Source organism: Montipora capricornis, chromosome 7 (genome assembly GCF_036669925.1).
Source record: "Montipora capricornis isolate CH-2021 chromosome 7, ASM3666992v2, whole genome shotgun sequence".
NCBI classification, from domain to species: Eukaryota; Metazoa; Cnidaria; class Anthozoa; order Scleractinia; family Acroporidae; genus Montipora; species Montipora capricornis.
The window spans coordinates 21,366,783-21,389,282 of record NC_090889.1 but is presented as its reverse complement, the minus strand read 5'-3'; the positions used below and the strand labels follow the sequence as shown (position 1 = coordinate 21,389,282).

The window sequence follows — 22,500 nt, the reverse complement described above, 5'->3', positions numbered from 1 at the left end:
TTTATTGCCTTGGACTTTTTTTGCTTACACCCCACATGTTTGTTCTTTTCTTACATGGCAAAATTTATTAATATATTATGTGATTTGGAGCTGCAGCTAGAAACAGTGTCCCATGCATAAGGTCTCATTGGGGTTGATGGCCCTAAAATAATTTTGGTAAAAAGTATGTTTAGAGTTTTTATCATAACTTCTTATCTTGGTCCTGCTGGACTTCAAACATGCTCTACCATTTTGCACAAGGAACTTGTCAATCAACCGTTACCTTTTGGTGTATTTGCAATATGATATTTTGGATAGCAATTGATTTATTTTTCTTATCCCTTATGTGTAGATATCCTATGTCTGTCACATAGTTAGTTTTAAGCTTTTATTTCCTGTAGTGTATCTTTATTATAGTTAGCACATGACCCCACAAGCATGTGTTATTGCTTTAATATTGATTGTGTTTGAATAAAGGATATTGTTGTCTTGTCTTGTAGATAATGCAAAACAGCCTCAGTTGTATTTGCATTATTTCTGAATGTTACTTTTAAAGGGCAAACCATTAAAAGGTGTACAAAGTTTGCAGGAGTTCAGGAAAAATATTCAAAATATTCATTGATTTGATGTTCCTGAAGCAGGTAAATCTTGAAGAGTTTACGCAACCATCGTTGGAATATACGGCATTTCTTTTTGGGAATGTTCAAGTCCACAGAATTCATTTTCTTTATGTTGAGAAGTACTGTAAGACTGTTGACTCTATGGGGTTCCCCATTGACGAGTAAAATTGTCTGGTGTTAGACAGAGCAAAATACTCTGGCTTTAGACAGAGTAAAATACCAAGTATGGCCAGTTTAGGGGTGAAAGGGTTAAAGTGCAATCATTACTTTGACTTTCTTTCTTCAATTGAACCAATACAAAGTGACTAATCATCACCTCCACCATTGCTATTCAATGGCTTTGGCTTTTAGAACAAAGTATCAAAGTTGAAGCTGGTGGCTCAAGGAGTAAACTTTGCAAAAAAGTTAGGTTAAAAATACTTTTATGGTATTTGAGTATTTTTGTAGAACAAATTTGCATAATATCGTTAAAGTCATTAAATCAATGAGAATCCAAACATGAGGAAGCGGTTTGCTCAGGAGGGGTCTTTTTTTTTTTAAAACAACCCTTAAAGGTAACAGAATCTTGTTTTCTGGGTGTAGGCTAAAGAAATCTGACCCCTTAGGGGAACCAGTTTTAAATTGACAAATGACTGGCATTTTATAATTCATAAGTAAAAGCTACTTGCTCGCTTACCAAATTTTTCTACAGTTCCATTCGTTTTTCAGATTGATAGCCTTAAATGTACTGCGGCAACTCTGCCAGCTGTTTGATCTCAGTATCATAAACAGTGCCCCCTTGGGGTAGTTTGTTCACTTCACCACCATTGTTTAACCCTATCCAGGGACTAAAGCAAGGATGGAAATTGATCATAGCTTAAATAAATTGGACCACTTTTTTACTTCTTACACTTACTGCATTCAACTTTAATTTATTCATCCTTTGAAATGGTAGGAATGATTACTATTATTTACAGCAATTGCTAAAATTCATTGCGTCTAATGTTGAAATATTTTTTACATATGAGTTTTAAGTATTTATGAGTCAATTAGTTAGTGCAGGTACCCTAACCCATAAAATGAAAGCTAAAATTTCAGAGAGTGCTTAGGCCTAATCACTGAAACGAGGGCTTAGGCTTGATCAATAAATTATTGCTATATTGACTGTGAGTCTCATTGACGCATGACTCATTGACTAATTGACTCATAAATCATGGGACCTCTTTACATATGGAAAGGTAACAGGAGTTATTTCTGTGAAGTCTTATCCAGAAAACTGCAACATGGGATTATGTCCCTTTCAAATGTAGCTTTGTATGCTTTTCCTCAATGTCTTTGAATGATTATTACGGAAATATGAAGTTATGGTTTTTCTAAAAGTTAAATCTAATGCAAGGGGATTAAAATTATTGAAGCAGCTGTGTTGCAACCAGAGTCCGCAAAGAGAGGTTAGATAATTTGTTGTACTGGAAGTAATTAGTAGGCCAGTGTGAAATTCGTGAAAAGTTTTGGAGGATGGCACTGAATAACCTTCAACAAGTTTTCTAAACTTTGAAAATACCTAATTTTATATCGTCCTGCTGTTTTATTGCTGGAAGATAAAATCAATTCCTGATTAAGTATTTCTGTTGTCACGTTAACCCACTACAATGTGGTGAAAGCGTATTATTAGCTGTAGTAAAATTTTGTTACAGTAAAATTCTCCCTGCTAGAAAGCTGGACTTCTGAATCAAATATTGTTGTTTTGGCTATAATTTGGAGGAAAGCAAACAATTGGCATTTTGCTTGGAACAAAAGGTTTCCTTCTAGTGTGCCCAATATGAGGTGCTATGACATGTTAAGTATGATTTTGGTTATTATTACTGCTAAATTCACTTTAAAATTTATTTTTGAACGACTGAAATACATTTCTTAATTTTCCCCTCGGTCTTAATAAATTTTCCTCTATGGATCACTTGAATGGACAACTTGATTTTTAAAAAAAATGCGAAAATCTTAACATTTTCTGTTAGATGCGGGACCCCGAGGAAACAGTGTGTAACTCTTTAGTTGGAAGAGAAACCATTTAAAAATTTAGTGGTATCTTTTTGGTCCACTTTTAAAAAGATAAACGCATGAATTGAAATCAAGATGGTAACCCATTAGCTGGTAAGCTCCACAAACGAATTTCCACTCGAACATTAGCAACTGAGACTCGCGTTGACCTTGAAATTTTTAAAGAAATTTCCCTCGTAGCCATGGCTTAAAAGAGAATCTCGCTGGCATAGAAACGCACCAGGCTGGAAACGCACTATGCAGTCAACATTCGTCCGTTTTATTGGCCTGAAAAAGGGTGTTTTGTCGACAGAGATCTAATAAAATTGATCAAATAAACACCGAATGGCAGCCATGTTTGATTTGAGCTATTGAAGTCACATGACAAGGCCTCGACCAATCAGACATTTTTCGCCAGTGAAAGCGTAAGCATAAGAAAAGAGACATACGCAAGCGCAGTTAGCTCCAGAAAAAAACATACTGGAGAATGGGAAGAGCTAAGGTTCCAAAATTGGGGACGAATAAGAAATTGTCCTCCTTCTATTGCTGCTGCTAGGGAGCTTACGAAACGACGACGCCGACGGCAACGACGACGCTACAAAACAATAGGTTTAGTGAGCAAAAATAATGGCTCTGCACGTGCGTTTTACATTTTGGTACATTTCTTTGCCATCATCTCCTAAATGACGACGTGAAATGACCAAATTCAAGGTTCTGTGGAGGACGTTAGCACATGACGATGAATTTTCAGTTCTCTCTCTACGCTTCCAACCCACTCATACCAGTTTAATTCCTCGACAGTTACTACACATTTTTAAAGCGAAACGACATGAAAGAGCTTCGTAGTGATATGAATAATGCGAACTTGTATTTTTAAATGAGTTCCTCGTATATATATAGCCGTCGTCCTCTTCGTTTCGTAAACTCCTCACTTAGGAGAAGACGACGGTGACAAGAGAGAGAACGAGAAACCAGAACGAATTCCTGTTGGGTAAGGGATGTTTGAACAAGGAGACTTTCATAATCTGTTACAGGAACTGCAACTAGCGGACCAAGAATTTTATTTCAAGTAATCGGTAGTTGTCGTAAAGACAGGGACAATTGCGAACCGCCTCAGCAAGTTTCTCGAAAAAAACACGACTTTCCTTCTGACGCCATTTTATTATTAGGCGGAGATATTAGCTACCAGCTACTCTAAAAATCCGAGGGTAAACAATGAGACGTACTATTAACGTGAATAACCGCTGAATTTTCTTATGCCTATGCTTATATCGCACCCGGTTTACACAGTTATTGTGATCAATATACGCGGCCAAATAGAAAATCGGCCTCTTCAAAACACACGCTCAGCGGGCCGCAAAAGACTGACAGCGGGCTGCTAAGGCATTATCAGCCCTACAGCTGATTGGTTCTTGCTTCAACTTTGTGATATGCCTATTATTTATGGACGATTTTACGCATTTTTTCGGTAATTTTAAATAAGTTCACTGGACTGAGTTGATTCTTTAATAGCTTGTTCAATCAACACTTACGTGATGATTTGAATTGACTTTGAATTCATTATTCACTTAGCTTGTAATATTAAAACTCGCATTCTTGGTATCATTTGGCCTTGTTTATTAAGAATAATGATAATGACATGAATATTGTTTATTTGCGCCCTTGTCGTGTCATTTGCGGCCCTCGCGCTTCGCGCTCGGGCCGCAAAAAGTCATGTTATTCCCTTATTAACGTGGCATAATCATAAGAAAATGGAAAGGATTCCTTTTCTTATGCTTATGGCTATGTCACTTCAACACATTACAATACAATAACTTTACTTAAGGAGGGAAACACAATAACCTATTACAGTTTTCCAACTTACGACCCTCATTAAGCCCGATTTACACTGCTTATTATGTCGCAGTGTAAACCAGGCTTATGGCTAATGATGTAAACACATGACATAAGAGAACAGGGGCCCGTTTCTCAAAAGTTCCGAAAGCTTTTCGGGCCCGAAAAACCATTTATGAACATGTCAACCGCTTGTTGAACAAAGCCCATCTTTTAACTTGTCTTCAAGATAACAAAAAGCAAACTGACTATGAAGTTTGACGACTTTAATCCTATTCGTTCTTGAGAACCGTGACATCCGAAAATGGCCCGTAAAGTTTCGGGACTTTCGAGAAACGGGTTAGGGTTATTTCATTGTGTTAGTTATATTTACTCTCCTGTCTTTTATTCCTTTCAGAGAACGGACGTACTAACAGAACTAGAAAGGTCAAAAAGGGTGTTCTTACAGGAAAGCACGAATTGTGCCAGACACATGGCTTGGGTCTCTATACTTATCTTTACCGAGGTTTGTGTGTTTGCTCGCTTTTTCAAGCGGTTTTCGTACAGTTTCACGAACTTCACGATGCCAGACGATTCACAACAGACGGAAAACAAGTTTTCAGATCACTTCACGGTGGCCATATTTGTGCCCCTAAACAAAGAAGTGGAGGCCATGATTGTGTCCTGAACGAATTCTCCAGGAATTGAATTTTATTCTTACTCTAACGCTCCCTTTTGTTTCGATTGAAAACCATATCTCAAGTGGCGTAAAGCCGCGATTGGTTTTCATTCTTTAATATGACTACCTTCCTTTATTTTCAACCCCCAAGTGGTCGTAGAAACCTCGCTTAGTTATCTCCTCAGGGGTTTCTAAAATGCGTTTTAATTTTGATGTTTTTGTTTACGGTGGAAATACGCTTAGCTCTGGCCGGGAGCTGGATCACAGTCACTCCACTTTCACTTGTCAACGCTTGTTTTAACTTTTTAATTTGCCTACAGCGACACTGGCAGCAAAAGCATCCCTCTACTTTTTCAACCCCTTGAGCAAAACGTTTCATTTATTACACGGCATAGAGTGGCTATGACACGAGAAACTTAGTCGGCGTATGTCATTTTTGTACGCTCTATAGGAAAAACAGAATGACGTACACTGGATGCTTCAGTGCATAATATCATCTGCTCAGCGTGGGGCCACGAAAGGATCTCTGTTTGAATTCACGCCTGAGTTTTACATGGATGCCGCTATCAATGCGTTCCACGGTCTCAGGCATTACTTTCACCCTACGAGCAACTTCGGCGATATTCCAGGTATCCCTTCTTTTGCTTCATTGCTAGATGATATCGTAGTGATGTCATTATAGAACGATAGATAACATCTCATGACGGACTAAGAGTAAATTAGATAAGAGTGTTGAGCTATCACTTTGCGGTCTTGCCACAGCACAGTCGCCAATGGATTTATTTTTAGATACACTTTTCGTGCGAAACAAACAAAGGGCCGCCAATTTTAACCAATCAGAAGAAGCCATCTCACGTTTGACTGCTTCTGCCAAGTTTTTGCAGGGACAATGCAAATGATTTTCGCGGGAACGGGTTTTCTAAAATAGACTCATTTGTGACTGTGCTGACGAGGCCACCCATACCATGACAACACTCTAATCTAATTCACTCTTGTACGGATTGCCATTAGGGCCTTTTTGATAGCCCAAATTATCACAGTATGCGACGGAAACCGGAAGTGAACGTATCGTATGCGAGGACAGTAGTCTCTCCTGGATTTTAAATAATCGTCTCTAATAGACAAAAGATTCTTAACAATTTGAATATGGCCGTGTCAAGACAAGCAGCTTACTTCCGGTTGGCGCCTGTGGCTCCAAAACGTCGCGTGCTTAAGGGGGGTGGCGCTTAACTACCAAACTGTTGCTATGGACCCCTTCAAATAATCATTTCTCGAGTCCCTTTAACTCGTAAGTTACCATTTTTGCCAAGTGTGTTCTATTTAACATTTCTTCGTCTGGTTCGGCTCACAACCATATTTGGTAAATCACGTGACCAAAGCAGAAAATGCCAGGTTTTTCACTGAAACGCGCGGCAGAGGACTGGGACTAGTTGCATATGTGCCTTCTGATTGAAATGATGTCAGATTTCCACTGAAAAAGTTACTTCAAAGAATCATCCATGCAACCTTTTTGGTGGGCTCTTGACTAAAGAGCTTCCTTAGCAACCAGTGTCTTTCTGTAGTTAAGTGCCACCCCCCTTAAGCTTCCGATTGTGGTGCCCTAGGCACCACGCCTTTTTTAGTGGTATGGCGTGGGGATTTTTTGGTCGAAAATAAGTAGAAGTTATTTGTAAAACCTTCACTCGCTTATAAAGCTCACTTGAAGAATTTAAGACGTGCAAGGTATTCACTTAAGAATTTGGAATATTTTTTAGATAGGCTTTCCTAGTTTGAAAGAACTTCCATTTTGTATTATCGATGCAAATTTTAATTATCGCTAACCTTTGCTTCAGATGGGGAGAAGTGGCGTCTTTGGTGACGTAATACTTCTGATTACACAATGACAGAACACATGAGCCCAACAAATTGACCTGCTCCCAACTGTATAGAGCGTTTTCACTCACGTGGCCAGTAGCCATTTTGGATTACTGAAGCAAAGAAAGTATTTGCATAAAAATAGAGTTCAATTCCCGAAGGATTAGTTCGATACAGCATCATGGCCGCCATTCCTTTGTTTTGGAACACCAACATGGCCGCCGTGACGTCATGTGAAAACGCTCTATAGCCTGGTTTTCACTAGCGACGCAGGCATAAGCACAATCAACACACGCAGCCGCACGCACTTGTTGTCAATTATTGTCTGCTGTTCTAGCAAAAGGCTCTAATGAACAACAAACTACTGAGTGTCGGTATACTTCTTGTGCTTTGTGCTTTCGTCGCTAGTGAACTTGAAAACCAGGCATATGGCTTCATAGCTCAGTTTGTAGAGCATTGCACCTGTATCGCAGAGATCATGGGTTTGAATCCAGTTGGAGCCACCTGAAATTTTCAGATGACTATAAGAGAAAATTGCTCATATTACAGACCTTTAGATCCACGTTCACGGCTGACCTCAAACTGCTGGAAGTCACGTGACTAGCGCTGGCCCTCACGTTCGTCACGCTTGCCGTCACGTTTGACGTTTTCAACGGCGGAAGGTAGGTTTTCACGTAAGTAATTTACCTCAGCTCTTTATGGCGTGGAAGTTACGTTATCCCACGTATGAACGGGGCAGATATAGAAAGCAACTTCTTATCTTTCATTTCATGTGAACTAAAGAATCAAAAGAGCAGTGGTTTTGTTTTTTTCGTTGACTGAAACATCAACCCTGAGCATCGAGGAAATTCAATATGGCGGCCACCGCAGCTTTGTACTTGTTTGCTTCGATCTATCACAACTTCTAACGCCAAACTGCAAACCTCAACCGCAGTTTGCGGTTAGCCGTAAACGTGCATCTGAAGGTCTCTATTGTCCAGTTTAAGTGCGAGGTCTCTTCACTCTTCGTAAATCTTAAAGATTATTCATTGTTTTGTTTTTCGTGACAGATGCCTGTGGTACTCTGAACAAAATGGCGGCGTTTCTCTGCACTCATTTTATCGACCAAAGAATTATAAATCCAGGTAACCTTATATTTTTTGCTTTTCTTTCTTCGTTTTCTTTTTTACTCGAGAAGATGCTAAGTATTATTGTAAAGAAATTAGCAGAAACTGTTGACTCTACGTCTTAGTTATAGAGGTGTATATCTGGAGGATCCTTTTGATAAGTTCCATTTGCCGACTCGTTTCCTATCCTCCTATCGATCCTTGGATCCTTGAGCTTGCCTTTGAAAACTGTGTATGATTTGACTTCGTTGATTGGTCGATCACTTGGTTGTCGGATCGGTCGATTATTGGTCGGTCGATTTCGTCGGTTGGTCGGTAGATTTTCGGCTGATCTTACAGTCACCAAAGCGAAGTGATTTGTCCTCTATAACTGACAGGAAAGGTCCTCATTAATGCCATCCACCAAAACCAGCTTTCCCTTTCGCATGAAATTACCTGAAATATACTCATTTTTAACTTAGAAATTTTTTTATGGATGCCATCTAATGTGAACCCACACTGAAGCAAAGTGTGAACGAGATTTTTACACTTTTCTGTCAACAGATTTACGCGATGTCATAATTCAAGCTTTAGCGGCGTTTGTCTGTTATCCCGACAGTCTCGAAGCAGTTGAGAACATGCCGGAGACACTGTAAGTATTTTTACATGCACGTCTGTCAACTAACTTCAACGAACAGATGTCGTAAACGATTTGGTACGAGTCAACCCAGGTAAAGATATAAGAAAATTTTATTTCGGTCACCGTACGCCCGTACTCACCTCCACCCCTCTATGCATGCTAATGTGACTAGTATCACGTTACCATGTCGCGGGCTCAAGTTTAGAGCTCATCGAGGTCAGCTGGTTTTTTTTTAGTTGACCGCTGACCAGGTACTGGCATTCGATTGGATCGCGGACTCAAACCATGTTAATTTGTTTATAATAATAAATAAGCCGAGTGCTCTGCTGTTAGGCTTGGCTAATTCTATATATTAGGATACTTCGTCGATGAAAATATCGAATATTGATATCGGCGCTACATAAGTTTTATTTATTATTTCATTATATACGACGTGAAGGAGATAGAATAATCGCGAAGGACTTACTAGAGAGCAAAGTTACATTTCGAGGTGGCGGTTTCACTGACTTGCTCGTCGAGGGTCCCGAGATAGAGCGATTGCAATTGCTACGCTTAATGATTGGTTTGAAAATCTCGCGCCAATTTATCAACCAATGCGAAGGAAAACCAAAACCAATCGCGACTTGCACGCGCGATTTTTCCCGCGCTTTGAGCAAGTTACACGGAATTGCTACGAATTTGGATTGGCTCATTGTGCTGTTTGCACCTGCTGTGATTGGTCGAAGTAATTACTTCGGTATTTGTTTTACGACACCCAATTGAAAACCGCTCTATAATGAAAACACATCATTACCTAGAGCGAGTTTCAATCGAGTGTCGTAAAACCAAAAGTAATTACTTTGGCTAATCAAAAAGGACGGAGGCAATCCAGTAAACCAATCAAAACTCGAAGTAATTACACGTAGCCGACGCAAAGCGCGGGAAAATGTGCACGCGCGAGCTACGATTGGTTTTGGTTTTGGTTTCTCTTCTGATTGGTTGAAAAAGGTCCCGCGAGAACTTTGAACCAATCACTGAGTGAAGTAATCATAAACCAAAGCAGTTCGCTAATTACTTTCGACACTCAATTGAAAACCGCTCTATTCACTGCCTTTGTAGGTTGGAGAAGACCGTTCGTTCTCTAATGGCTGCTTATGATAAGCGGTCTTGGGTACAGACCACATGGATACTTGTCAGAGTTTGGAAGGTACGTTTTAACTTCTTGGTAGACTTGTTAATCCGCGCTGAGGCAAGAGAAAACTAGAAAGACAGTTGACTGAAAATCGCAGGTCACAATTCACGGACTGGGTGTCTCCGCCTCTGTAACCTTCATCTTTTTTTCTTTTCATCTCCTTGCCCCAGGGTTGCGGCTTCGCATTTCGCTACACCAGTTCGCCAGATGCTCTCACGCTTGGATTACCAGAACAAGGTTTGTGCCAGAATGCTAAAGTTGTCGTCAAAACCCCAAATTTGGTAATGTCACGTTGGTGTCATGCGGAGTACCGCAAACAGATGTGCTAAAATGCGTGCCGCACGTGCAGCACCCTGGCCAATCGAGAGCGAGCGTTGACGAGAGTTTGTCGAGAGTTTCCCGCGCAAAAGAAAGAGAGAGAGCTTGGGAACCACCCTGGGAAAACACTTTCTGACGTAAATATGGCGACTAGTCAGCCGGTATATTTAGCTAATGCTTATGTTTTTTGGCTGTTACTTCACTATTGTGATAGTCTTTGAGGAAACACCCCAAAGGCAAGGTCTTGCCTCGTATAAGTCAGTTAGTGCAAAAATTTCCTCGTGACTCCATTTTTTTTTCAAGTCTTGGCGTTGTCCTTGGTCCCCGAATCCGATGCCATATTATTTTTTTCTACTCTTATCTGAGCCTGCAGGCAAAAAACTGTAACTGGTGACCACAAAACTCTCCCTCAAACTCTCGTGTGCGGCCAAACGAGGCAAAACTCTTACCAACTCTCATGAACAATTTGAGCAGGTTCAAATTCGATGAGAGCTCTCGAGAGTCGATGAGAATAGCCGAGAGTGGAGGAGAGTTCCTGGCCAAACGAGAGCGAGAGCTTCAACTCTCGTCAACTCTCATCAACTTTCGCTTTCGTTTGGCCAAGACTTTAGCTTGGTGACTTCACAGTGAAGTAAATGTCTCTTATTTTAAGTGCGGGTTAAGGGATGCGGGTTACGGGATGAAAAGGAGAAGTGAATCTCGCACTTATCAAGACAATTTAAGCAATTGTCTCTTGTAGACAGCTGAAAGATTTAGGTGGCTTGAACGGGATTGGAAATATAAAATTCCCTTGTCCATAAACCGTCCTTCAAATATATACATCTTATTCCATGGTTTAACATATAATACGTGCTGATATTTTGCGAGTTGCGTAGTATTTTTCCGAGCCCCGCAGGGGCGAGGAAAAATACGAGCAATGAGCGAAATTTCCGCGAGTATTATATGTTAAACCATCGAATAAGAGATTTATTATTCCACTATACAAAAAGGTGTTATTTTGCTTGGTAAGAGTGTTTCTAAACAAATGCATCATCTGTCCTTCAGGGCGCTTGGGAACGATGTAAACAGCACAGAAAGCTACTTTTTGTAGCTAAATCTCCTTTATTTGATTGTATAAACGAAATGACGAGAGACAAGCGATGACAAGCTAAATTCTCGGGCTTTGAATCGTATTGAAAACAATTTCTTTCATTGAAAATCTCCCGTTCCGTCCGTATTTGCTCTATTCTAAACCGGTCAAACCGGGACATACAGTGTAATACCGTCTCATATTTTGCGCGTTCTCTTGACCAAATATAGTAAAATGGCTTAATAGTGGAATAATAAATGCATTCATTCATCGAGTCCTTTCGCGGGAACACACGAGCCCAACAAATTGACCTGCTCTCAAATGAGTGACTTCGCAGCTCAGTTGGTGCATTGTAGAGCACTGCTCTGGCATCGCAGAAAACACGGGTTCGAATCCCGCGGAAGCCGCCAAAAATTCTTCAGGTTGTTTTAAGAGACAATTCCTTAAATTGTGCAGATGAGTGCGAGGATCACTTAATTTTCCCTTTCATTGATTCATTCACTATTTTTTTTTCTTTTTTTTCAGGACATCTGCGAGCAAGTCTTCAACGTAAGTGAACCACCTGGAAGCTTAAGGGGCATGGGAGAGGGGGGGGGGGGGGGGGGGGGGCTAGAGGAAACATAGCGTAAAACTCATGTGCTTGAAAACGTTTTTCGTTTTTCGTGAAAACGTTTTTCGTGATGAAGCCTCCCTTTCCTCTTCTCCCCAGCTTCCGCATCACCAACCTCGTTCCCAGGGTCTCTCTTTTTTGCCTCCTTTGTCGTCGAGGAGAAAGACAAAGGAGAAACGACGAAGAAGGCAGAGAAGAGAGACCCTGGAAACGAGGTTGCAGCATCACTCACATCTAGGAATACAGCTAATTAACGTCACTAAGTGGCCGCTAAATTCTGCTCCTGTAATAAAGATAAAGAGATTCATTTGTCTTAACCTAAACACAACGCTGACTCTAACGCTTACCTTATCCTTTGATAGCATCCGACGTCACGGCGTCCAGGTGCAGCCAGTTTGGTGGAAAGACAAATAACGAAGAAATCTTTTGCGAATTTTACGCTACTATTATGCAAAACTTGAGCTACATTATTCTATTGTTTTTGCACCAACATGGCCGTCTTATCACGTGACTTCAATCAAAGAATAGACCATCTTACAGTTCTGTGCTCAGTGACCAGGCCTTTGAATAAAAGCGAGGCTTCAGTTTTTTTTTTTTTTTTTTTAAATTCCAACTTTATTGAACATACACACGTGCAGTTAACATTCACAAAAGACAATCTGCAACACTAACAAACACTACAACTTAAAACTAACAAAAAAGAAACCTCATACAATAAAAACTTTAGAGCGCAATCAGTTGAGTACAACAGAGTTTCATTCCGTATTTAAAAGAGACGAAAAAACAGACCGAGGCTTGAGTTGACCTTGCTTTGATACAAACTTCATTGGTTTTTTTATGTAAATCGTGTTGTTGTAATGCTAACGAGTACTATTTGAAGTGCACTTTCAATATCTCGCGGCTGATTCATTCCAAAATTGCCAAGGAGGCCAAAAATTGTAGATAATGTTTTTCATGGATTCGTAGAGTACTGTGAGACCCTGAGAGTACGAGAGACTGGCATTCATAAATTTGGTGGGAAGGGTGGACGAAGTAAATGGCAGATCCAAAAAGCATTCGAAGGGACCCTACCCAGAAAAAAAAAAATGGGCGAGTATCTTCACTAAACCATTTACTTTTTCCTTGTTGCAGCCCCTCATCCATCCACGAAGTGTCAGCGGTTGTTCGGTCAACTTTGCGTCAAAGACAACCAACTTGCAAATGAGTTTCTTAACGGCTTGTTAAACCAGCTGAACTGGTCTTTCTCGGAGTTCATCGGAATGCTTCAGGAGGTACGACGAGTCTTACGGAGTTTTTTTGCGTAAACGTTCAATCTCCAGCCATGTGTAAGGAAATTTAGCGGCAGCCATCTTGAAGGGAAAAAAAAGGTTTTGTGGGGTAGGGTAAGGGCTTTGTTGATCCGTAAAGTTGTCCACTAAAGCTCTTTCTGAGTAGGCCTTTTTTGATATATTAAAATTCAGCTTGATAGAGAGTGAGGACAAAGACAAAGGAAAGTGGATGATATGTAAATATCTTCACATTCATTCCAACGTGTTTCTATTGTTTTTGTCCTCACTGTCTCACTATCAAGCTGAATATTTGATATTTCGAATATGGCCTATTGCTATAACAATCAGGATAATTTAAACTTTTTTTCACGTATTCCAAGGGTTTATTCAATCGCTAGCTCAGTCTCAAAAAATGTTCTTTCTTCCCTGCGATCTAAACGTTCATTCTCCGAACTAGTACCGTAGATTTCTTTGTTGGGTAGTCATGAGAATTTGGGGTTATATCAAGATCAGACCTGTTAAGCTAACAATTATCTTGATTCTCAGCAACTGCTTGAATAACATTTAATTGAAGTTGCGAGGAGAATTTACATGCTGATCACTTCTCGGGGTCAGAGGGTTAATAGTTTAGTGTCTTAACATTTGTCTGGGAAAAAATCGTTGTCCAATCGTTTTCACCATTTTCGTTGTTGTAGATTCAACAAGCCACCCATCGAATGGAGACTATTCTAGACTCACGGCAGCTTCGGACATGCGCAGTGTGTTTTGACTTGACAGTTGGTTTGATGAGGGTAAGGCAAAAGTGAAACGAATGAACGGGAAAGGATACTGCACACCAAAATGTGGTTTTGTTGAACGATTTGATAAATATCGAATTACCACTGCGTGAAGACGGAATGATGTTTCGAGCCCTTTGTTAAGGCCAGCGCAGACGGCTTTAACATCCGTTGGATTTTGTTGAACAGCGATGTTCAAATCGTCTCTCTTCCCCCCCTCCCCTCCTTCCTTTCAACCGTGTTGAAACATTAATCCGTGTTGAATGAGTTTTTGCTTCAACAACCATTCAACATTATTACTTTTTTGTTATCGCCGTGCATACGTAACCCGCGCCCGCAGTGCGCGCGGCAGTCAAACTGTGCTATTCTGTCAATCATTTACCCTCTCACTGGAAACGGTGCATTTCAGTGCGTAAATGACGTTGTTTTTGATCTACATACACTGTCGAAAGAACGCACCAAAGTTTTAGAAAAAAAGTTACCACTAATAAATACATTATCAATACACGTCTTCTCACACTTGATTCGAAAATACCAGACTGAATTCGTCTGGAAATAGTTAGAAAAAGCACAAATAACAGCCAAAGCACATCAGCTGATGTTGGAATCGCCTTTTGCCGGCAAACGAGTTTTGGCGTCAAGTTTGTTCACCAAAAACTTGCCACAAAATGTTTTAAATGGTTTTCTGGCACTTAAGCAGCGAACCTATTGACGTGACGTCGGATAGCACAGTTTTCCGCTCGCTGAATTCTGATTGGTCAATTTAAATTTCGTTAGCTCTCGCTGTATGCACGACGCGAATGTTGAATTACGTTGAAGCTGTTTGGCACCAACATTGTTTGGTATGCACGTGCGCAGTAATCGGTTTCTCGATGTTATATCGATGTCTGTATCCATAGTAACAACCGCGGCTGCAACCTGGAACTGAATACCAGGCCTCTCGTGAAGCATTGTTGAACCAAATGTTGATGATGTGTTTAGGTGTAAATACCTAGAAGGGGACTTAGCGTCCTATTGTATTTAATAGGGACCTTAAGATCTACGACGGCGACGTCGACGAAAACGTCACCTCAAAATAGAACTTTGCTCGAGTAAAAGTCTTTCGCGATTATTCCACCTCGTTCACTTCGTACAATGTGGGCGAAGTTTCCTAAAAATAAATTGGTACGAGTGGTTTCAGACTTTAAATAGAGAATGAAAGATTCTCTGTTGCATGCTCACGTTGTCGTCAAAACCTAAAATTTAGTGATTTCACGTCGTAGTCATGCAGAGAACCGCAAAAATATGTGGTAAAATCCGTGCTCTTTTAACCAATGATATCATTGTTTTGTGGCGTTTTCGTCGACGTCGTCGTCGTAGATCTTAAGCTCCCTAATACCCTCTTAGGGTAAATCTTTAAATAAAAAAATAAAACAAATAGAAACGGTTTGTCACAACCCAACAGTCAACATCGATCAAAACATCGTTCAAGAAAATCGAACGGATGTTGAAGGGAATGTCGAAGCCGTTTCGCGGAGCCTCCAAAGCGAACCAGGATGTCCAATGGAAGACCTTAGACAGCAATGACCAGAACCAGGTTGCTGACCAGCGGTTTTCGTTAAACAATGGTTTGCTTGGGGTGCTCAGTATCGCGGGCTCAGAAAACCTGGTTGTGGTCATTGTTATTTAATGTTTTTCGTGTCCAATAGACCACTTTCGTAAATGGCGACCACCTTTACATTCTTTTGTATTTATGTTAATTAGACCTACTGGCCTCATTTTGAAGCAAATATTCTTTTGAAATTTGCACGTTGTAGCGAGGCTAGAAAGGCTTATTAGCATTAAAAAACAAAAGAATATTTTATTTGGCCGCCATTTTGAAAGAGGTCTATATCGCTTCATAAGTGAGATTCACGTTACTTGGTGTAGGCGTCACAAAGTGACTCTCTAACCATGACCTTGACCAGAACCCTGACCAAAGTGCAATACATGAAGTTCTTAGGCTGAAGAAGACATCTTGTGACACATTATGACGTCAATTCAAAATATCATGATTTTATTACGCAGCTGTATAGGCCACTTTCAAAAATACCATAATACTCTTTGTTTGTTCTCGAAAATTTTGTACGGATTATTCGTGTCTCCGGCTGGTTGATTGCAAACCATCAGTGCCCAGTTGTTCAAACGATGGATAGCGCTATCTACCGGATAATTAACAATTAGACCCGTAGCCCGCAAGGGCTACGGGTCAATAGGCGAAGCAGAATGGGCGATTGACCCGTGGCCCTTGAGGGCGAAGGGTCTAAGTGTTTTAATACCACCCAACTAGTCGGACAGAGAAGGCAATAATAAAGTTAGCAAATGCAAGTTGAAGAAATATTCATTTGGGAAAAAAACGAAAGAAAGCGTCACGCTTTTCGCTACTCCAGGACTATTACTAATAGCAAGAGAAAATTAGGGGACAGAGAGGGAGGCTCAGGGCGTTTGCCGGGATATGTTATGTCCACGAAAGGTATTTTTAGGCGAGCGGAAGTCGTTGTTGGAGCGGGAGACTGTCTTCCGAGACGTCCGCATGCAGTCTTGCCTCGCTCTCAGGTTCTTAGTGAAAAGAGAAAATGACGGCGCACGTGGAAGGCTGATAAATATTTATTTTCTTTCAGGCATCGGACCGAGGTAAGCCTGCATGCGGACGTCTCGGAAGACTTCCGCTCGTCTAAAAATAACTTTTGCGGACATGACATATCCCAAGGGCTGGACCGGGAGCCTCCCTCTCTGTCCCCTCATTTTCTCTTGCTAATAGTCCTCTACTAGCGTAGCCAATCAAAATGCAGGATTTACATTAGTCCACTAGTTGGGTGATACTAAAGTGATTTAGTATCACCCAACTACTGGACTAATGCAAATCCTGCATTCTTATTGGCTACGCTAGTAGAGGACTATTATTAATAGTCCTCGAGTAGCGAAAAGCGTGACACTTTCTTTCGTTTTATTCCCAAATAAATATTTCTTCAACTTGCATTTGCCAACTTTATTATTGCCTTCTCTGTCCGACTAGTTGGGTGATACTAAAACAATTAGACCCTTCGCCCTCAAGGGTCCACGGGTCTAATTGTTAAATATCCAGTGAATAAGCCATAGCGAAACCAATTGCGCTATCCAGTGGATAGTGATTTATCCGGTGGATAGCGTTATCCACCTTTTGAACAACGTGGACCTGTACATTAAATTTCGAAGTCATTTCTTTGAACAGGAATGGGATCTACTTCTCAGTTGTTATTTACTTTGTAACTTGCCTTACTCGACAGGTGTTAGAAATGGTGGCATCCGTTGCTCCTGAAGTGTTTACCGACTGGAAACGACAATCTGCCGAATTACACATCGCTCGTCTTTTCCAGGTAAATTATAAAGGCTGGTGTTAAGTTTGTAAAGAGCCAAGCACTAGCAGAGTAGCGCGAAAGAGCTGTTAAATGCAAGAAAACAAGGCGCCAATTTTAGAATACTTGGTGGAAAAGAAATTGGATCTTAAGGATCAAGTCGCCAAAAATGATCCCTCAAAGTACTTAGCGAAAGGTCAAGACTAGACAGCAGAGAAATAAAAGATAGAAAGTTGACATATTTTGTAATTGTTGCAATGGATTCAGAGGGATTGCAAGGTTATCAACGAGATGATAAAATCCAAGTCGACATATTGACTTCGGAAGGTGATCAACTGAAAACAGTCATTTAAGACACCAAAGACGGCAAATACAAGGTGACATTCATACCACAAAGTGCCAGCAGGAGCCCATCAGTAGGAGCTTGCCTCCCCCATACAAGCCCTATGAGTCAACCCTTGCCCGTATATTTCTATTTTTAGAACGCCGCGAGTTGTTCGGCACTGCACGCGCTGTTTAAAATGGCCAATCAGAATAAAGTCATTGTCTAACGAAGACAAAAATAGCAAAAACAATGTACGCAAATCGTGCGCAATTGATGTTAATTAATGTAAATGTCGGTCTCCTGCTGAAGGGTTGGTTCTAAAAAATAGAAAGATACGGGCAAAGGTTGACTCAAGGATATAATGCATTGGGAGGCTCCTACTCATGGCCTCCTGGTGCCAGACAACATAGAGTAGGGGTGCATGTGAATGGTCAGCCGCTGCCTTTCAGTTTGGTTCAAGAGGGGAGGGGCGAGGGGGATTTGATCGCGTTACCGATGTTGATGTGAGTGGGAAAACGGGAACGATTGCTATTGCAGATGGGCGGAATAAAATAATTCAACTGTTGAGCTCGAAGGAAAATTTCGAAGTGAGATTAGACTTGATCGTGTACCTTGTTCTGTGGCATTTACAGACTGTGATGACCTGCTGACTTTAGTTCCGAAAAGTGAGAATAAGCTTCGTCTGTTCAGTGAAGAGTCACTTCATCAAATACATCAGTGATAAGCATCTTGTGATCCCCGGAGCCTTTTCCAACTGACTGTTTGGACTATAAAATCAAGGTCCTCCTCCCCGACGGGAATGACTTGCTCCAATCCTTCAGTGCCCCGTACGGTCCCATGCTGCTTTGAATCCCCAAATTGCGCTATTTATCGCCAGGACATTTTTTTTTGTTTCTTATAACCTTGCTAATTGCGTCAAGGTATTTAACAAAACGGGAGTGTATTTACATGACATTGGCTGTGAGGGGTGAAATAATGGCCATTTAAATCGTCCTTATGGACTCGTTATTGACAAGCACAACCATCTGATTGTGTGTGATGGAGGTAACCAAAGGCTGTACTGAATTCTTCACCCTGGATGGCAAAGTGTTTGAGTAAAATTGAGAGACATCATTTCGACAATAGCTGTCCAATAGCAGTCATACCCGCAGGTTCTCATCAGCCTTTGGCTGCCATTCTTATATGTAAATGCTCCTTTAACTTTGTTTATACCACATAATACAATACATACTTCATTGACCACTCCCCATAGGGGCTTTTCAGGGCCAATGAAACACAGCGAAATGACGGAACAGAACAACAACAACAACAACAACAGCAACTGTTAAGAATCCCAACTAGCTGGAGGCAAACCAGTTGGCTATTTACAAGTGCAGCTGGAAAGTTGAACCAGGGACTACCAGGATCAGATTCAACGAGTGGTCAGAGCGGGTCTTGAACCCGGGATCCCCGGATTACAAGGCAAGGGCCCTAACCACTGAGCCACACTGCCTCCTGGTTGTGTTGTTCTGCGCCTGATTCAGTTCAAAAAAAGAACTTTTGCGATTTTTAAATGGGTCAGTAAGAGCTAAAGTGTATTAGAATGACTAGAATGTCTCTAAAGACTTCATGTGACTTAAGCGAGAATGAGTGCAGTGGCGTTGAGACACCACGAGGTTCCACTCAACTGGATACAGTCCCGTGATTTCAATGACGTCACTATTATTTGGCCCTGTTTGGCTTCATCATGGATGTTCAACAGCTTTTCTGGAATCTTAAAAAGGAAGCAGAATGCCCATTGTGCATAGAGACAGTCAAAAATCCCAAGACATTACCATGTCTTCACTCATTCTGCCTGGAGTGTCTCGACAAACATGCAAACTTCGCAAGGAGACAGCTAAAAGCAACGATCAAATGCCCGGTTTGCCAGACTTCATTCCAAATTCCCGAAACAGACTCCTTCGACTATTTGCCGTCATCGTTTCATCTCAACCGATTGGTGGATGTTCTCGCTCTAGAAGATGGCAGCCTACAGTCTCAAAGATGCAATAGTTGCGACGAGAACAACACTGCAACATGTTACTGTTTCGTGTGCCAGAATTTTCTGTGTGCATCTTGTTTTAAAGCTCACCAACGCTTGAAGACTTCAAGGGGTCATCGCAATGTTTTGATCGACAAACTGCAAGCGCAAGATGTGCAAGATTTGATCCACAGACCCGTTATGTGTTCAAAGCAATATCATGAAGATCAACCCCTGGAATTTTATTGCGAAGACTGTGAAGTTCTGATTTGCCACAAATGCACTGTAGTGAGTCATAATCGACACACCATGGCAGACATTCAGAAAGCTGCACAAGAACAAAAGATGCAAATGGCCGAGGCTGTGGCTAAAGTGAGGGCGGAAATTGTCAGGTATGAGAGTGAAATTAAGAAACAAACTGAGCTAAAAAACAAAAACAAAATTGAAATTTTGAACGAAGAAAAGAAAATGATAGACGCTGTGGAAAAATTGATTCATGATTTGCGAGAACACGAGAGGAAAATGAAGGAGAAGTTTCGCGAAATTTATGAAGCGGAACAAAAACATCACGCAACGCGACTTGAAAACTTCGAGCTGGTTGCCACTCAACTGAAAAGCTGCGCCGAACGCTGTCAGAGTATCTTAGAAAGAAACTTCAGCGTCGAAATTCTACAAACAAATCACGCCATCCTGGGACGCTGCAACGAACTGTTTCAAGCAAGAAAACCCGATCTTTACAAGTCGCCACATTTACATTACTTGGTGGAAAAGAAATTGGATCTTATGGATCGAGTTGTTGTCACCAAGACTGATCCATCAAAGTGCCTAGCTGAAGGTCAAGACAGCAAGGAAGTAGACGAAAGAAAGGATAAGTACTTTGTTATTGTTACAAAGGATTCAGAGGGATTGCAATGTTATCAACAAGATGATAAAATCAGAGTCGACCTATTGACTTCGGAAGGTGATCAACTGAAGACAGACATTAAAGACACCAAAGACGGCAAATACACAGTGACATACACACCACAGCTTGCCGGACAACTTAGAGTAGAGATCCTTGTGAATGGACAGCCGTTGACTGGTAGTTCTTGGATTGTTCAGGCTCATCAGTTTCAATATCAATTTTCCTTTCAGTTTGGTTCAAAAGGGAAGGGACGAGGCGAATTTGATCACATTAACGATATTGATGTGAGTGATAAAACTGGAACGATTGCTGTTGCAGATGGGCGGAATAAGAGAATTCAACTGTTTATCGGCGAAGGAAAGTTTCAAAGGGAAATAAGACTTGATTGTGAACCTTATTCCGTGGTATTTACAGACTCTGGTGATCTGCTGGCTTTAATTCTGGGAAGCAACAATAAACTTCGTCTATTCAGTGAGGAAGGTCAGTTGATCAAACACATCAGTGATATACATATTTATGGACCACTTCACCTTTCCATTGCGAATGATGGTCGTGTAATCATAACTGACCGTTGGGACAACAGAATCAAGGTCCTCTCCCCTGACGGGAATGACTTGCTCCAGTCCTTCAGTGCCCCAGACTGTGATAAATACCCATCCTGCGCTATTTATCACCAGGACAAATTCTTTGTTTCTTATTACTCTGCTGGATGTGTCAAGGTATTTGACAAAAGAGGAGTTTATTTACATGACATTGGCTGTGAGGGGTCCAATGATGACCAGTTTAATAATCCTCTTGGACTTGTTATTGACAAGTACAATCGACTGATTGTGTGTGATACAGTTAACCATAGGCTGCAACTCTTCACCCTGGGCGGCAAGTTTTTGAGTAAAATCGAAGGACAGTATTTCGAAAATGGCTTCCCTTCTTATGTTGCTATAAACAATGATGACAGTCTCGTAGTAGCCGACTCAGATAAAGACTGCGTTTATGTTTCCAATTAGGGGCCGTCGACACATCCAATTTGCCCCCGCTTAACGTCAGTTAGACGTTTAGGTCAGACGTTGAAAAACTGAACATGTATGGAAAAAGATTCAGTTGTGTTTCCGAACGTATGTACAATATGTATATAAGAAAGCGAAGCGTTAAGTTTGGTATTGTAAAAATTTATTAGTTGTTAAGGATACAATAAAAAAAAGACAACACTGTAAAATGTAGAATTTATGGTGACTAAGGGCAGAGTTTTAAAGGTCACAATTTAGATCCTTTTCTTGTTAAACTTGTCCTGCTTTCTCTTCAATTTTGTGACACGCGTTCTAAAAATGCGCCAGGTTGCTACTTTTCAAAAGTGCACCTCACTAACGTCCACGACTATACCCCCTCCTCCACCCCTAAACGTCCAGTTGACGTTAAGCGGGGAGAAAGTGAATATGTCACGGTTTTGGTCATTCGTGTCATATGCTAGGACTAATGACACTATCGTGCAACAAGTGGGTGCATGCTGAGATTTTAGACCATCACAGTGATGAACTTTACTGAAGCAGTATAGAAAGTAAAGCCGTAAAATTTCAGGGTTGCACGATCACTGATGCCCCAGTTGGTGTCTCGGACCTCTTGACAGACCTCCCACTTTCTAGCTGTTTACATGCGGGCTCCTCAGTTTCTGCTTCTAAGGGATTACCCCGGAGCGTTCTTATCAGTTTCATGCTAAGATTGCATTCCATCTTGTTTTTAATCTTTTTAGTTACTTACTCAAGTTCTTAATCGTGTCACTGCGAGTTCAAACTTGTTCGAAAATGTCACGAGGCTGCATCTGCCAGGTAAGTTTTCACGCTAACTTCGATGGGTTCATTTGACGTCATGTAGTTGCAGATGTTAAGAGAAACCAACCTTCGTTTCCAAAGAAAAACAATAATTAAAATCACTAATCCTAGCCTCGTGCCCTGTTCTCCCTCTAAATGTCTTTATGTTGTCTTTACGGCACATTGACAAGGGCGAGTGGATAGTACGATAATTCGTAAGGTG

At 41.0% G+C, this 22,500-nt stretch overlaps 2 protein-coding genes across 2 annotated transcripts in view; both read left to right on the top strand.

The window, feature by feature from the left end:
- LOC138057417 (E3 ubiquitin-protein ligase RNF123-like) overlaps nt 1-22,500 on the top strand; it is a 56,041-nt gene that overhangs the window by 25,539 nt on the left and 8,002 nt on the right. The window contains exons 23-33 of the mRNA XM_068903443.1: nt 4,843-4,950; nt 5,555-5,732; nt 8,007-8,081; nt 8,607-8,694; nt 9,781-9,868; nt 10,024-10,090; nt 11,766-11,789; nt 12,982-13,121; nt 13,814-13,909; nt 17,179-17,268; nt 22,220-22,295. Coding sequence (XP_068759544.1) covers nt 4,843-4,950; nt 5,555-5,732; nt 8,007-8,081; nt 8,607-8,694; nt 9,781-9,868; nt 10,024-10,090; nt 11,766-11,789; nt 12,982-13,121; nt 13,814-13,909; nt 17,179-17,268; nt 22,220-22,295 — 1,030 coding nt within the window. The remainder of the gene's footprint in view (nt 1-4,842; nt 4,951-5,554; nt 5,733-8,006; nt 8,082-8,606; nt 8,695-9,780; nt 9,869-10,023; nt 10,091-11,765; nt 11,790-12,981; nt 13,122-13,813; nt 13,910-17,178; nt 17,269-22,219; nt 22,296-22,500) is intronic.
- LOC138057572 (E3 ubiquitin-protein ligase TRIM71-like) lies at nt 19,299-21,618 on the top strand. Its single transcript, XM_068903544.1, has one exon. The coding sequence runs from the start codon at nt 19,299-19,301 to the stop codon at nt 21,477-21,479; it is 2,181 nt and encodes a 726-aa protein (XP_068759645.1). The 3' UTR covers nt 21,480-21,618.

Coding starts and splice junctions, on each gene's coding strand:
- LOC138057572 (XM_068903544.1), top strand. CDS start 19,299: ATGGATGTTCAACAGCTTTTCTGGAATCTTAAAAAGGAAGCAGAATGC.